The following is a 14,816-nucleotide window of genomic DNA, read 5'->3' as shown; positions in this document are numbered from 1 at the left end:
TAATAAATTATAGATGATTCAATTATAAAACTATATTTGCACACCAGTCTCATAAGCTCATGTACTGGAACCAAACAAGGAATCCTTCTCAAGCCAACGATAGCTAAGTTTGCTTAGATGGATCAATGGGGAAATAATATAGGAATTCTAACCTTTGCCATTGTTTGCTTTCTAATATAGATATAAATACAATCATCAACCTCAATTGCTAAAGGAAAAGTAAATTTCATTTTGCTCCTAGAAAGAAAAAAGGGAAACTTCTTGTCATTTGACACGTTCATTGCTGTTAAGAAAGCAGGTCTCTGCTACAAATACCAAATCCTTGTTCTGAACAGCTGATGAATCATTTATCATCACATAGATTCTCTCATTCTTTGGAGGGGCAAGGGGAGAAAATTGATCTCTATCAAAATTGGCCACAAATTGAGATTCAACTGAAATGGATTAGCAAATGTAAATTGATATAGATACCAAGATATCAAGTTATCTAGGAAAGTGGCATACAACTTACAAATGTGGAGAGAAGAGAGGCTGATTTGTAAAAATGATTGCTGCAAAGATTCCTCAGGAAAGAAAAACCCCAGTAGAAATGGTTGAAAAGAGCTGGCCTTAAACCATGTGGGTTGGAAGACCTCAGGGAGAATAACTGCTAACATCCTGTGATTTTGGCTAAGTCACACTAGCTCTCAAGACCTGTTTTCTCATCTATAAAGAAAGAAGGCTGGACTACATTACTTCTGATATCATTTTTAAATTAAAGTCTGGAAAGTAGATGAAGGTTTTGAGGAGTGTGATGTTGAAATGTGTTTTTTCAGAAGTAACTATACATTATAATTTTATTTATTTTATTATTTATTAATTGTTTTAGAGAGGAGAGGGAGAGTCAGAGAGAGAGAGAGAGAGGAGAGATATAGACAGAGAAAGGGGGAGGAGCTGGAAGCATCAACTCCCATATGTGTGTTGACCAGGCAAGCCCAGGGTTTTGAACTGGCGACTTCAGCATTTCCAGGTCGACACTTTATCCACTGTGCCACCACAGGTCAGGCTATAAGTTATAATTTTAAAGGGCATTTTAATAAGTATAAAAACACTTTTTAAAGTGTTTTATACCTTTTACTTTTAACTTTTTAAGTTTTAATAAATATAAAAATATTTTATTTTTATAAATCGTAGGAATGTATTATGGAGACCTGAAGATGGTAGCAGAGTAGGCAGATGCACAGACTCCCAGCTCACACGACCAAAATGGATTATAAACTAATTTATGAACAATCAGCATAAAAAACCAAATCTGGACTATAAGAACAGCTTTCAAAAACCAAGGAGCAAAGAAGAAGCCACAAAAAACCTGGTAGGGAGCGCCTGAATCTCCCCTGCTTACAGGAACAGGGGGGGTGAGGCTAGGCTCTCACCCCAAGGAAAAGAGCAGTAAATACTGCTCACAGCCACTTGCCTGGTGACCAGGGAATGAGGTGTGTTGAAAGGGCCCGCTTGTCTTCCAAAAAGAAAAGAGAGAGAGAGACGGATGGTGAGGGGGAGAGGATTATAGGTGATGACATGAAAAGCTGACTCATTCAGTGCTGGAGGTGGCCATAACTGGGGGAGGGGCTGATCCTTCCACAAAGCAAAATACAAAAGTACTTCCAGGTCACAGAGATACAGACATCTCCCCAGCTCCAATCAGCGCAACAAGACAAAGCTGAAAACAAGAAGTGAGGAGGAGGGGCAGTAACTCAGGTCTCCATGGAGATCTGAGATACACCTCCCCCTACTGAAGCTGAGAAAGCAACCCACCCCCAGAGAGATTAGCTGGCAGAAGAGGAATTCAGAGCCTCAGGTCACAACCACATCATTCCTGGATACACTTTCAATAAGCCCCCTGCTGAGATAAGCAAACAAGACAATCACCTGTTAAGAAAACAAACAAATCAAGACTTCAAAGTGGCCCAAATCCTAAAGTGAATTACAAATAATAGCTGATGCCAAACCAAGAAGACCTATAAACAACACAAGTAAAAACTGGAGGCAGACAACACCAAGCCTAGACTCAACCAGCTCTACAAAGAAAACACTCAAACACCCAGACACAATGAGAAGACAAAGAAGTGCAATCCAAATGAAACCACAAGAGAAACCTTCAGGAGATGAACTGAATGATATGGAAATAATCAAACTTCCAGATGCGAAGTTTAAAATAATGATTGTAAGGATGCTTAGGGATCTTAGAACAACAATGAATGGTCATCACAAACACCTAAATAAAGAAATAGAAAGTATAAAAAAGGATATTGAAATATTAAAAAAGAATCAGTCAGAGATGACAAATACAATATCAGAAATGAAGACCACAATGGAAGGAATTAAAAACAGGATGGGTAGAGCTGAGGATCAAATCAGCGAGTTGGAGAACAACTGGAATGAAGGCATGAAAGCAAAGAAGAAAAAAGAAAAGAGGCTCAAAAAGTATGAAGAAACTCTTAGAGAGCTCTGTGACAACATAAAGAGAAGTAACATCCGCATCATAGGGGTTCCTGAAGACGAAGAGAAAGAACAAGGGATAGAGGCTTTGTTCAAACATATCATAGCTGAAAACTTCCCTAAATTAAGGCAGGAGAAACTCTCACAAATTCAAGAAGCACAAAGAACTCCACTAAAAAGAAACCCAAAGAAACCTACACCAAGACACATCATAATTAAAATATCAAAGCTAAGTGATAAAGAGAAAATATTAAAAGCTGCTAGAGAAAAAAGGCTTTCACCTACAAAGGAGCCCCCATAAGGATGACATCAGACTTCTCAACAGAAACACTTGAAGCCAGAAGGGAATGGCAAGAAATATTCAAAGTAATGCAGAACAAGAACCTACAACCAAGACTACTTTATCCAGCAAGGCTATCATTTAAAATTGAAGGAGAAATAAAAAGTTTCCCAGACAAAAAAAAGCTCAAGGAATTCATTACAACCAAACCAATGCTGCAGGAAATGTTAAGGGGCATGGTGTAAACAGATTAAAGTGGAAAAGAAAATAGCAAAAAAGGAATACAGCTTTAAAGAAAAAAATGGCAATAAACAACTACATATCAATAATAACCTTAAACGTAAATGGATTAAATGATCAAATCAAAAGACATAGGGTAGCTCCATGGATAAGAAAATAAGACCCGTACATATGCTGTCTACAAGAGACACACCTTAAAACAAAAGATGTACATAGGTTTAAGGTAAAAAGATGAAAAAAAAGCATTTCATGCAAATGGAAATGAAAAAAAAAGCTGGGGTAGCAATACTTATATCAGACAAAATGGACTTTAAAAACAAAGAATATAGTAAGAGATAAAGAAGGCCACTACATAATGATAAAGGGAGCAATCCAACAGAAAGATATAACAGTTATCAATATCTACACACCTAATATAGGAGCACCTAAATATATAAAGCAGACTTTGATGGATATAAAGAGCAAGATCAACAGCAACACTATAATAGTAGGGGATTTTAATACCCCACTAACATCACTGGATAGATCCTCAAGAAAGAAAATTAACAAAGAAACAGCAGACTTAAAGGACACACTAGATCAACTTGATTTAATAGATATCTTCAGAACCTTTCACCCTAAAGCAGCAAAATATGCATTCTTTTCAAGTGCTCATGGTACATTCTCTAGAATAGACCACATGTCAGGGCACAAAAGTGGTCTTAACAAATTTAAGAAGATTGAAATATCAAGCATTTTCTCTCATCACAATGGCATGAAACTAGAAATCAACCACAACAGAAAAGCTAAAAAATTCTCAAACACATGGAAACTAAATAGCAGGTTGTTAAATAACGAATGAATTAAGAATGAGATCAAAGAAGAAATAAAAATATTCCTAGAAATGAATGACAATGAGCATAAAACAACTCAAAATTTATGGGACACAGCAAAAGCAGTACTGAGAGGGAAGTTCATAGCACTACAGGCACACTTTAAGAAGCTAGAAAAAGCTCAAATAAACACCTTAACCCTGCATCTAAAAGAACAGCAAGTAAAGCCTAAATGTAGTAGAAGGAAGGAAATAATAAAGATCAGAGCAGAAATAAATGACATAGAGATTAAAGAAACAATACAGAGGATCAATGAAACTAGGAGCTGGTTTTTTGAAAAGGTAAACAAGATTGATGAACCTTTAACTAGACTCACCAAGAAAAAGAGAGGACTCAAATAAATAAAATTAGAAATGAGAGGCAAGAAATAATAACTGACACAACATAAATACAAAGGATTGTAAGAAAATACTATGAAGAACTGTATGCCAAAAAACTAGACAACCTAGATGAAATGGACAAATTCCTTGAAACATACAATCTTCCAAAAATCAATCTGGAAGAATCAGAAAACCTAAACAGACAGATTACACCAAATGAGATCAAAACAGTTATCAAACAACTCTCAACAAAGAAAAGTCCTGGGGCAGATGGCTTCACAAGTGAATTCTACCAAATATTCAAAGAAGAACTAACTTCTATCTTTCTCAAGCTATTTCAAAGAATTCAAGAGGAGAAAGACTTCCAAGCTCTTTTTATGAGGTGAGCATAATTCTGATTCCAAAACAGGCAAAGACAACACAAAGAAAGAAAATTATAAGCCAATATCCTTGATGAATGTAGATGCTAAAATCCTCAACAAAATATTAGCAAACCGGATCCAACAATATATGGAAAAATTATACACCATGATCAAGTGGGATTTATTCTGGGGAGGCAAGGCTGGTACAGTATTCAGAAATCTATCCATGTGATTAATCACATAAACAAAAGGAAGGAGAAAAACCACATGATAATTTCAATAGATGCAGAAAAAGCATTTGATAAAATCCAGCACCCATTCATGATCAAAACTCTCAGCAAAGTGGGAATACAGGGAACATACCTCAACATGATAAAAGCCATCTATGACAAACCAATAGCCAACATCATACTCAATGGGAAAAAATTAAAAGCAATCCCCTTAAGATCAGGAACAAGGTAGGGGTGCCCCCTTTCACCACTCTTATTCAACATAGTTCTGGAAGTCCTAGCCACAGCAATCAGACAAGAAAAAGAAATAAAAGGCATCCAATTGGAAAAGAAGAAGTAAAACTATCATTATTTGCAGATAATATGATATTGTATATAGAAAATCCTAAAGTCTCAGTCAAAAAAACTACTGGACCTGATAAATGAATTGAGCAAGGTGGCAAGATATAAAATTAATACTCAGAAATCAGAGGCATTTTTATACACCAACAACGAACAGTCAGAAAGAGAAATTAAGGAAACAATCCCCTTCACTATTACAACGAAAAAAAAAATAAAGTACCTAGGAGTACATTGAACCAATGGAACTAAAGACTTGTACTCAGAAAATTATAAAGCACTGATAAAAGAAATCAAGGAAGATACAAACAAGTAGAAGCATATACCATGCTCATGGTTAGGAAGAATAAACATCATTAAAATGTCTATATTACCCAAAGTAATTTATAAATTCAATGCAACACCAATTAAAATTACAATGACATACTTTAAAGATATAGATCACATATTCCAAAAATTTATATGGGATTAAAAGGGAACATGAATAGCCTCACCAATCTTAAAAAAGAAGAATAAAGGGGGAGGTATCACACTTCCTGATATCAAGCTATACTACAAGACCATTGTACTCAAAACAGCTCGGTACTGGCATAAGAACAGGCACATAGATCAATGGAACAGAACAGAGAACCCAGAAATAAACCCACAGCTCTATGAACAACTGATATTTGACAAAGGAGGTAAGGGTATACAATGGAGTAAAGACAGCCTCTTCCACAAATGGTGTTGGGAAAATTGGACAGCAACCTGCAAAAAAATGAAACTAGACCACCAACTTACACCATTCACAAAAATAAACTCAAAATGGATAAAAGACTTAAATGTAAGGCATGAAACCATAAGCATCTTACAAGAAAACATAGGCAGTAAGCTCTCCGACATCTCTCCCAGTGATATATTTGCTGATTTATCCTCACTGGTAAGGGAAATAAAAGATAGAATAAACAAATGGGACTATATCAAAATAAAAAGTTTTGCACAGCCAAAGACAATAAGAACAGAATAAAAAGACAAACTACACAATGGGAGATTATATTTCACAGTACGTCTGATAAGGGGTTAATAACCAAAATTTATAAAGAACTTGTAAATCTCAACACCAGAAAGACAATCCAATCCATAAATGGGAAAAAGAAATGAATAGACACTTCTCCAAAGAGGATATGCAGATGGCCAATAGGCATATGGTAAAAGGCTCAACATCACTAATCATTAGAGAAATGCAAATTAAAACCACAATGAGATATCACCTCACACCAGTCAGAATGGCGCTCATCAACAAAACAACACAGAATAAGTGCTGGCGAGGATGTGGAGAAAAGGGAGCCCTTCTACACTGGTGGTGGGAATGCAGACTGGTGTAGCCTCTGTGGAAGACAGTATGGAGATTCCTCAAAAAATTGAAAATAAAACTGCCTTTTGACCCAGCCATCCCAGTTTCAGGAATATACCCCCAAGGACACTATAGAACAGTTCCAGAAGGAGAAATGCACCCCCATGTTTATAGCAGCATTGTTCACAATAGTGAAGATCTGGAAACAGCCCAAGTGTCCGTCAGAGCACGAGTGGACTAAAAAGCTTTGTTACATATATACTATGGAATACTACTCAGCCATAAGAAATGATGACATAGGATCATTTACAATAACATGGATGGACCTTGATAGCATTATACGGAGTGAAATAAGTGAATCAAAAAAAACTAAGAGGCCCTGGCCAGTTGGCTCAGCGGTAGAGCATCGGCCTAGCGTGCGGAGGACCCGGGTTTGATTCCCGGCCAGGGCACACAGGAGAAGCGCTCATTTGCTTCTCCAACCCTCCACTGCACCTTCCTCTCTGTCTCTCTCTTCCCCTCCCGCAGCCAAGGCTCCATTGGAGCAAAGATGCCCCGGGCGCTGGGGATGGCTCTGTGGCCTCTGCCTCAGGCGCTAGAGTGGCTCTGGTCGCAACATGGCGAAGCCCAGGATGGGCAGAGCATCGCCCCCTGGTGGGCGTGCCGCGTGGATTCTGGTTGGGCGCATGCGGGAGTCTGTCTGACTGTCTCTCCCTGTTTCCAGCTTCAGAAAAAAAAAAGAAAAAGAAAAGAAAAAACTAAGAACTATATGAACCCATGCATAGATGGGACATAAAAATGAGACTCAGAGACATGGACAAGAATGTGATGGTAACAGGGAGTGGGGTGGAGGGGTGGGGAGAGGGCGAGGAAGGAGAGGGAGGGGGTGGGGGTGAGTAAGGGCACAAAGAAAAGCAGATAGAAGGTGACGGAGGACGATTTGACTTTGAGTGAGGGGTATGCAGTATAATCAAAGGTCAAAATAATCTGGAGATGTTTTCTTGGAACATATGTACCCTGACTTATCAATGTCACTGCATTAAAATTAATAAAAAATAAGATTAAAAAAATGTAAGATTAAAAAAAAGAATGTATTATGAATTATTATTAAATTATATTAATTTTAGTAACAGTATTAAATAACTATAATAACATTATCAATAATTTATATTATACATAATTTATAATAATTTCAAATTTTTACTTTTTTATCTTTTTAATTCTTTTTAAGTGTGTCATCATCATCACTTTCTACCTATGAAACATACATACAAACTATTTTCAGTATCAATGTAAATTAGGTGGCATTACACTTGTTCTGTCATGCTGCCCTCTGATTTGAACACAGATGCAATGAAAACAATCATTCTGTTGCAGCTGTTAATGGCATAACCCCCAAGTGGGTAGCCATGCCTCTACCATTTCTAGAACATATCTCTCCTTCTCTGTGAAGTCTCTACTCTTTGGAAAACTAGCACTTTTGGGGACCAGCCAGTCCTTTCTTCTCTGCAGCTCCTCACCATCTCCCAGAGAGAGACTGACAGCCAAATTTTCCAAAGAGGAGTAGAAGCCCATTCCCTGATAAATGAAAATGATGATTCTTAAGTAACATCATGTAACAGACACACAGGTAAGTACTATACCTTGTAAGCTCTTCACGCAGATGTCCAGGGTCCACTGGGAAAAATTTCACCATAAATTTGAAAATAACCTCCTTAGGATCTTAAAACACAATATCTCCATAAGTTTTATTTACATGTCCATCACAACAGTTACACGTGTTTACACACACACACAAACACACACACATACTTTTCTTTCCTCTACCCTCCTCTCTCTATCACTCCCTCACAGACTTTTAAGTTTTAATTTTCACATTTGTAAGATGCTGCTATTCCTGGACTGTGTCTCTCTAGATAGCAATTCGGAAAGTTCTCCTGGCCTTTTTTCTACCTTTTTTTCCTTTGAGATTCTTTTTGTAAAGATGTGACTCTTTGAGGCCTATTGTGTCCTCTCTTAAAAAGTGTTCCATTTTAAAAAATATTCCATTTGCTACTTGGGATTTGCATTCCTGGTTGAGAGAAAGGTTCTTTCTTAGAATCAAGTGAATGTCATATGGCTGAATGATATCATAAAAGGAACTAGAAGAAGTATGATTAATGCTTCTATGTATCTTAAAATCTACATTAAAACACATCTACTTGCCTTCATTTCTACTTGCATTTGAAAATAAGAAGTTCTACATCTAAAGCAAACACATACATGCAGAATTTAGCATCATTTAGCAAATATTTTTGAATGCTTATTATATGCCAAGCATTGTACTAAGCAAGTATTGGGAATAAAATGACAATTAGCCACTTATATTCTAGTATAAGAGCAGATATCTAGACAGACAATTGTAGTACCACAAGATATTACAAGCACTGACTACTGAAGAAGCACAAGAGGGGAAAAGAGTTTGGAGGAGGTCAAATAAAGCTTCTTATAGAAGTTCAAATCTGAGTAGGGCTGCCATATTTAGCAAATAAAATATAGGACTCTAAGTTAAATTAGAATTTCAGATAAATAATTGCATGGGACATACTTATAGAAGGAAATTATTGTTTGTTAATTTAAAATTCCAATTTAGTTAAGCATCCTCTATTTTATCTGAGAAGCCTATAGCTAAGGTTAGTTTAATCAAAGTCAAGAGAGGTAGGGATATAAAATGACTAGTTGCTAGAAAGGCACGCAGAGTCCAATGTTTTGTGGATAGTGCTAACGAGTTTGTACTTTGTTCTAAGTGAAATATGGAGCCATGAAATCATTTTGAGAAGAACAATGATGTGGTCAGATTTGTATTTTCAATAGTTCCCTTTGGGAGTAGTGTATATGATGGGTCAGAGGAATCAGTTCAGAACCTGCTAGAATAATATGATGTTATTTTTTTGTGGTGGGAAAGAGACAGTTGTGGAAAACACCAACACATAAAGAGCAGGTGGAGGAAGAGACACTATAAGAGAATATTTTCAAAGAAAACCAGTTAGAAGGTGATGGAAGACAATTGGACTTTGGGTGATGGGAATGTAGCATAATCAAATGTCAGAATAAACTAGAGATGTTTTCTCTGAACATATATACCCTGATTTATCTATGTCATCCCATTAAAATTAATTAAAAAAGAGAATATTTTGCAAAGTGTTGACTAAAATCCACCAGCATCAGAAACACCAGTGAAATGTGTTGAAAACAGAGGTTGCTGGTCCCCAACCCAGGAATGGGGCCCAGTAGTCTGTATTTTAATAAAAACCCCAAATGATCTTAATACACACTAAAATTTGAAAACCAACACATTATATTGTGAAATATAGCGCCAGGGGAAATATTTCCTACTTAGTAGGTACTCAAATATAAACTGAAACAAATGAACAATGGCTATGACAGGATAAAAATAAAATATCTGCAGGCAGAAGGTGAATGGCATTGAAGATTGAAATCAAGGATGCTGAAAGACTTGCAGTGCTAGAACCTGGTTATATTCCAAGAGCCTATCCACAGAGTCTTATAATTACCAAGGTTCTTCAAATTCATTCAAAGATTTGGCAGCATTATTTTCTTCTCTCAGGGAAAGTTAAAATAATTTTTAATTGTTAAATCCACTAGATATATGGATTAATCATATCAAAGCTCTTTTCTCCCCTTATATTGAGGTGAGGGATAGTGTGGCATGCTGAATACTGAAATTTTTTCTAGTATTAACTTGAAATTATATTCCTTAAATGATTTTCCATACTTACTTTTTAATTGTTTTGTGATTGGCTTCAGAAGTTCCAACCAGACCTGTGATAATAATAAAAAATTTGGTAGAACATGGCATTGAGTACAGCATGTGTGTGTGTGTGTGTGTATCATATTGAAGTAAATATGAAATAAACAAATACCAAGACTATTTAGACTTCTAAAGATAGAAACAGTAATATTTAAGAGCTGACATACTTCTACCACACACAATCTGCTCCCTTGTATTTACTCAATGACAGTGAATATTGTTGATCTATAACCTCCTTGTTGTTGACATTTGAATCACTGCTCCTCTGCCTGTAGGATAACAGAAGTGTTACAGACAAAGCTTGTTAGTTGCTACAAAAACTAACGAAAGCATTTGGCTCCATGTTTGAATGCTATAGCTCTTAAATGCCAGTTTAATAGGTATAATGAACCTTTCTGGGAAGGTAACAGGTAATAGGACCCAACAGGAAGAACATAGGGAATATTAAGAATCTAGGAAAGACAAGTCTTCTGAATATTCATAGTGCAGTGAGGAAACAATTCTGGAGGTTGAGGTCCAGCTTCTTGAAAGTCAAAATAGACAAAGTTCACAGAGTGACAAAAGAGGAGCATAGAGTGCAGGAGTTTATGTTTGGCAAACTGAGGTGACTTAATAGAAAGGTAGGAGGGAAAATAGTTATTAAATCCAGTCATTTTGCAAGGGTTTCAATGTCTTGTTTTTTCTATTTTTCAATTAGGGGTTGGAGTCAGACATACCTAGCTGCAAACTGCATTTACAAGCAATTATAAACACAAAGAATCTTATACAAAATCAACTTACATTATTTCCAGAATGAGTACAGAATTCTAATCCAAAATATTCTTTTTCAGCAAGATTTAGATGGCTGCAACTCAGGTTAAAGAGCGCCTTGCCCGATGATTTGTGCTAAACGAAACAAAGAGATCATAGCATAATTTGCATTCCTAACCTGATATTGTGAAAAATAACTGCAGTATAAATAAATGGTAGAAGTGACAAGACTCTCTTTACTGTTTCCTTTAAGCACTGTTTAGAATCGCTGAGTCTCCCCAAATGATGTTGAGTTTTGCAGAAAGATATCATACATCAATCCGTAAATTGTTTTGAGAGATGCCCCTTAAAAAGCCTCAGACGGCCCTGGCCGGTTGGCTCAGTGGTAGAGCATCAGCCTGGCGTGCAGAAGTCCCGGGTTTGATTCCCGGCCAGGGCACACAGGAGAGGTGCCCATCTGCTTCTCCACCCCTCCCTCTCTCCTTCCTCTCTGCCTCCCTTATCCCCTCCCGCAGCCAAGGCTCCATTGGAGCAAAGATGGCCCGGGCGCTGGGGATGGCTCCTTGGCCTCTGCCCCAGGTGCTAGAGTGGCTCTGGTCGCGACAGGGCGACGCCCCAGAGGGGCAGAGCATCGCCCCCTGGTGGGCAGAGTGTCGCCCCCTGGTGGGCGTGCCGGGTGGATCCCTGTCGGGCGCATGTGGGAGTCTGTCTGACTGTCTATCACCGTTTCCAGCTTCAGAAAAATACAAAAAAAAGCCTCAGACTAGGCCCTGGCTGGTTGGCCTGGTGTGCAGGAGTCCCGGGTTCACTTCCTGGCCAGGGCACACAGGAGAAGTGCCCATCTGCTTCTCCACCCCCCCTCTTTCTTTTCTGTCTCTCTCTTCCCCTTCCACAGCCAAGGCTCCATTGGAGCAAAGTTGGCCTGGGCACTGAGGATGGCTCTATTGCCTCTGCCTCAAGCACTAGAATGGCTCTGGGTGCAAAGGAACGACGCCCCAGATGAGCAAAGCATCGGCCCCTGGTGGTCATGCCGGGTGGATCCCGGTCGGGCACATGTGGGAGTCTGTCTGACTGCCTCCCCATTTCCAACTTCAGAAAAATAAAAATAAAAATAAAAGCCTCAGACTAATGACAAACCTTCTTGGAAAAACAGAGCCTTGAGCTTAACCATGGCGAGATCTGCAAATCTACCCTTTCAGTAGAATTCTTAATTCATCTCTTAGGTAATTCAAATGTTTTCCCCAAAATTGACGGATAGTTTAATCAAAATGCAAATTTGACTTGCTTAACATGCTTCCATGGCTCACCTAAGAATAAAGTATATACTCCGTACCAGGGGTAGCTGGGCCCTCTCTCTCTCGTATAGCTCTGCTTGCCCCTCCAGCCTCATCTCTTGCTCCACCCTCTTCCCCAACATTTCCCTATAATAATGGCAGCTTCCTCTTAGTTCTCCATACATGTCAAGTAGTTTCACGCCTTCATGCCTCTGCTCCTGTCCTTCCTTCTACACAGACCGCCTTTCCTACCTTTCTCTAGTTTGCCTTACTCCTACTTAACTCAGATGTTATCTCCCTGGGACAGTCTTCTCAGATCTCTACCAACAGCAGGTTGGGTCAATGACAACCTCCGTGCTCCTAAATATCCTTGCTTACCTCAAACATGTCATTTCTTAACATGGGATGCTTATTAGGCTGAATTCCTTCATAGCAGAGGGTCTTGCTTCATCGTTTTTGTTACTTACCAGGTCTAATTGAGCCTGGCACACACTAGGGATTCTTGAATGTTGTTATAACCCAACATAAAACTTACCAAATTACTCATACGAGCTCTGTTGGTCAAATAAGTTTATAAATATGATATATATGTTTGCTCGCTTATAGTTTGTATTGGGTGTGGGGGACAGGCTGTAAGCAGGCCGGGTAGTTATAACCTAAGGCTTAGTTTTAAGCCTAAACTTTTCCCCACATCCTTGACTGATTGCATGATGTGGGGTTGTGCAGTCTCATGAGGAATCCCATTATGCCTCAGATAAGTGACTTTGTATCAGAGACTTCCTTGTTTGTATATTGGGATAAAGGTTTGGATTTCTACACTATAAAATGAGGGCAGACCGGGAGCTTGCTCTCTCTCAGTTCCTAAGATTAGCATTAGAGGAAAGAGCAGAGAGGAGAGCAGAGAAAGGCCACGTGGAGGAGGCCAGGAGAAGCAGCCAAGATGTCAGAGTGCTGAAGGAGAAGCCAGTTTGTGCAGAGTTTGTGCAGAGAAGGAGATGAGGAACAGAGGTGAATAAGGCTGGTGAGCTAGACAACTTTGATCCTAGGAAACTCAGAGAAGTCAGTAGCTTTGTGAGCACTGAATGAATGAGTTTTGGAGCCCAGTGTGTGTTTTTACTTGCCCACTAGGTGCAAGCTAGGATTAAAGGTAATGGCCTACCAGCTCTTGGCTCTGTCGTTTCATTACCATCTGTTCAAATCTAATGCCAACCTACATGAGCCAGGCAGCTGTGATAGTGGTGGTGGCTACTGGCTATAGAAGCTCCTTGAGTAGATTTCCTTTTGTAGCTTTTCTCTTCTTTACATAAAGCCACACATTTTTTTCTTCATAAATCCTATACACACTGTGAGTGAAAAACAGACCCTTTCTTATGCTTCTCTGAGAGCTGGAGCCTTGAAGAACTCTCTGTGAAAATATCTTTGAGCTGTGTACGGCTAGGGCTGATCTGTAGCAGCATCCATTGCTAAACCTGAGAGTTAATGTTTGTAGGGAGGACTGTGATGGGAAAATTGGGCACTGTCTGTTAAGCACAAAGACATGCTGCTGGAAATTCTTTTTTTAAAGTCAAATCACACTGTACTAGAGTGTTGCAAAGGAAGCTAGCTGCCAGGAAATGTAGCTGGAAATCGCCTATAGAATTAACAGCAACCTTGAGGATCACGGAGTTCAGCCACCCTCTTCTACAACCCTTACCCGTTCCCTCTAAGCAGTACCACACTGAACAAAGATCACATCTGGTGTTGAATAGCATCCAGGAAAGTGGCGTACGCCTCCCCCAGCACCCAAAAATACTCCTCTCTACTTTTAACTTCTCTCCACTTAGTTACACTGCCCCAAACTTCTCAAACTCCAGATACATGTACGTTAACCAGGATCTTATTTTTAAATGCAAATAGGCCGGAAAGGGTGAAAGCTATAGTGTGTCTAAGTGCCTGGAGTGAGCTGTGGGAAAGGGGATTTGATTGTATGTGGAAAGTCACACTGGAACTGTGGTTCAGGAAAAGGCAGTCAGCCCATGGCGGAGGTTGCAGGGCATGGAAGGGGGCAGTGGGGGAGGTGTCATCTGGTAGGTAGGATGGAGGAAAGTTTTTGCTGATGTAACAACCTTGCCTAGGGCAAGTGCTGACACAGATCATTCCAGATAGAGGAAATCACTCCTATTTTTAAAGTCCTCCAGGCAGGGAACTGCCACGAGATCTTTCTTATGAAAGAAAAAAGAAAGAAATTCTAAAGACAGATATGACTACGGTACTTTTTCCAACACCAAAGAAACATTTCAGTCTTTAGAACCAAATTCTGTCATAGACTCCAGTTTCTTTGCAAACAACTTAAGTAACCCAACATTTTTTTTTCTTCCTCATTTTTATTCTTCGTATTTCCATCCTGGTGCTTAATCTTCTCCATCAAGGCCATCACATACCATGTGTTTGCATATATGTAAATGTTTCTTCAGTCACAAAGAATATATAGCCATTCTTGTAAAGTTTTCTATAAAGGCTTCCTTTTCGCTTCCTTATATAAGATCTT

At 38.8% G+C, this 14,816-nt stretch overlaps 1 protein-coding gene across 1 annotated transcript in view; it reads right to left on the bottom strand.

Annotated features, from left to right (window-relative positions):
* FRMD7 (FERM domain containing 7) overlaps positions 1–14,816 on the bottom strand; it is an 84,462-nt gene that overhangs the window by 18,465 nt on the left and 51,181 nt on the right. Inside the window, exons 4-6 of the mRNA XM_066250016.1 lie at positions 11,046–11,150; positions 10,234–10,276; positions 8,098–8,131 (exon numbers count right to left, since the gene is read on the bottom strand). Coding sequence (XP_066106113.1) covers positions 8,098–8,131; positions 10,234–10,276; positions 11,046–11,150 — 182 coding nt within the window. The remainder of the gene's footprint in view (positions 1–8,097; positions 8,132–10,233; positions 10,277–11,045; positions 11,151–14,816) is intronic.

This window comes from Saccopteryx bilineata, chromosome X, assembly GCF_036850765.1.
Source record: "Saccopteryx bilineata isolate mSacBil1 chromosome X, mSacBil1_pri_phased_curated, whole genome shotgun sequence".
Classification (NCBI taxonomy): Eukaryota; Metazoa; Chordata; class Mammalia; order Chiroptera; family Emballonuridae; genus Saccopteryx; species Saccopteryx bilineata.
Note: the sequence above shows the minus strand (reverse complement) of the source record. Positions and strands in the feature narration are given on the sequence as shown.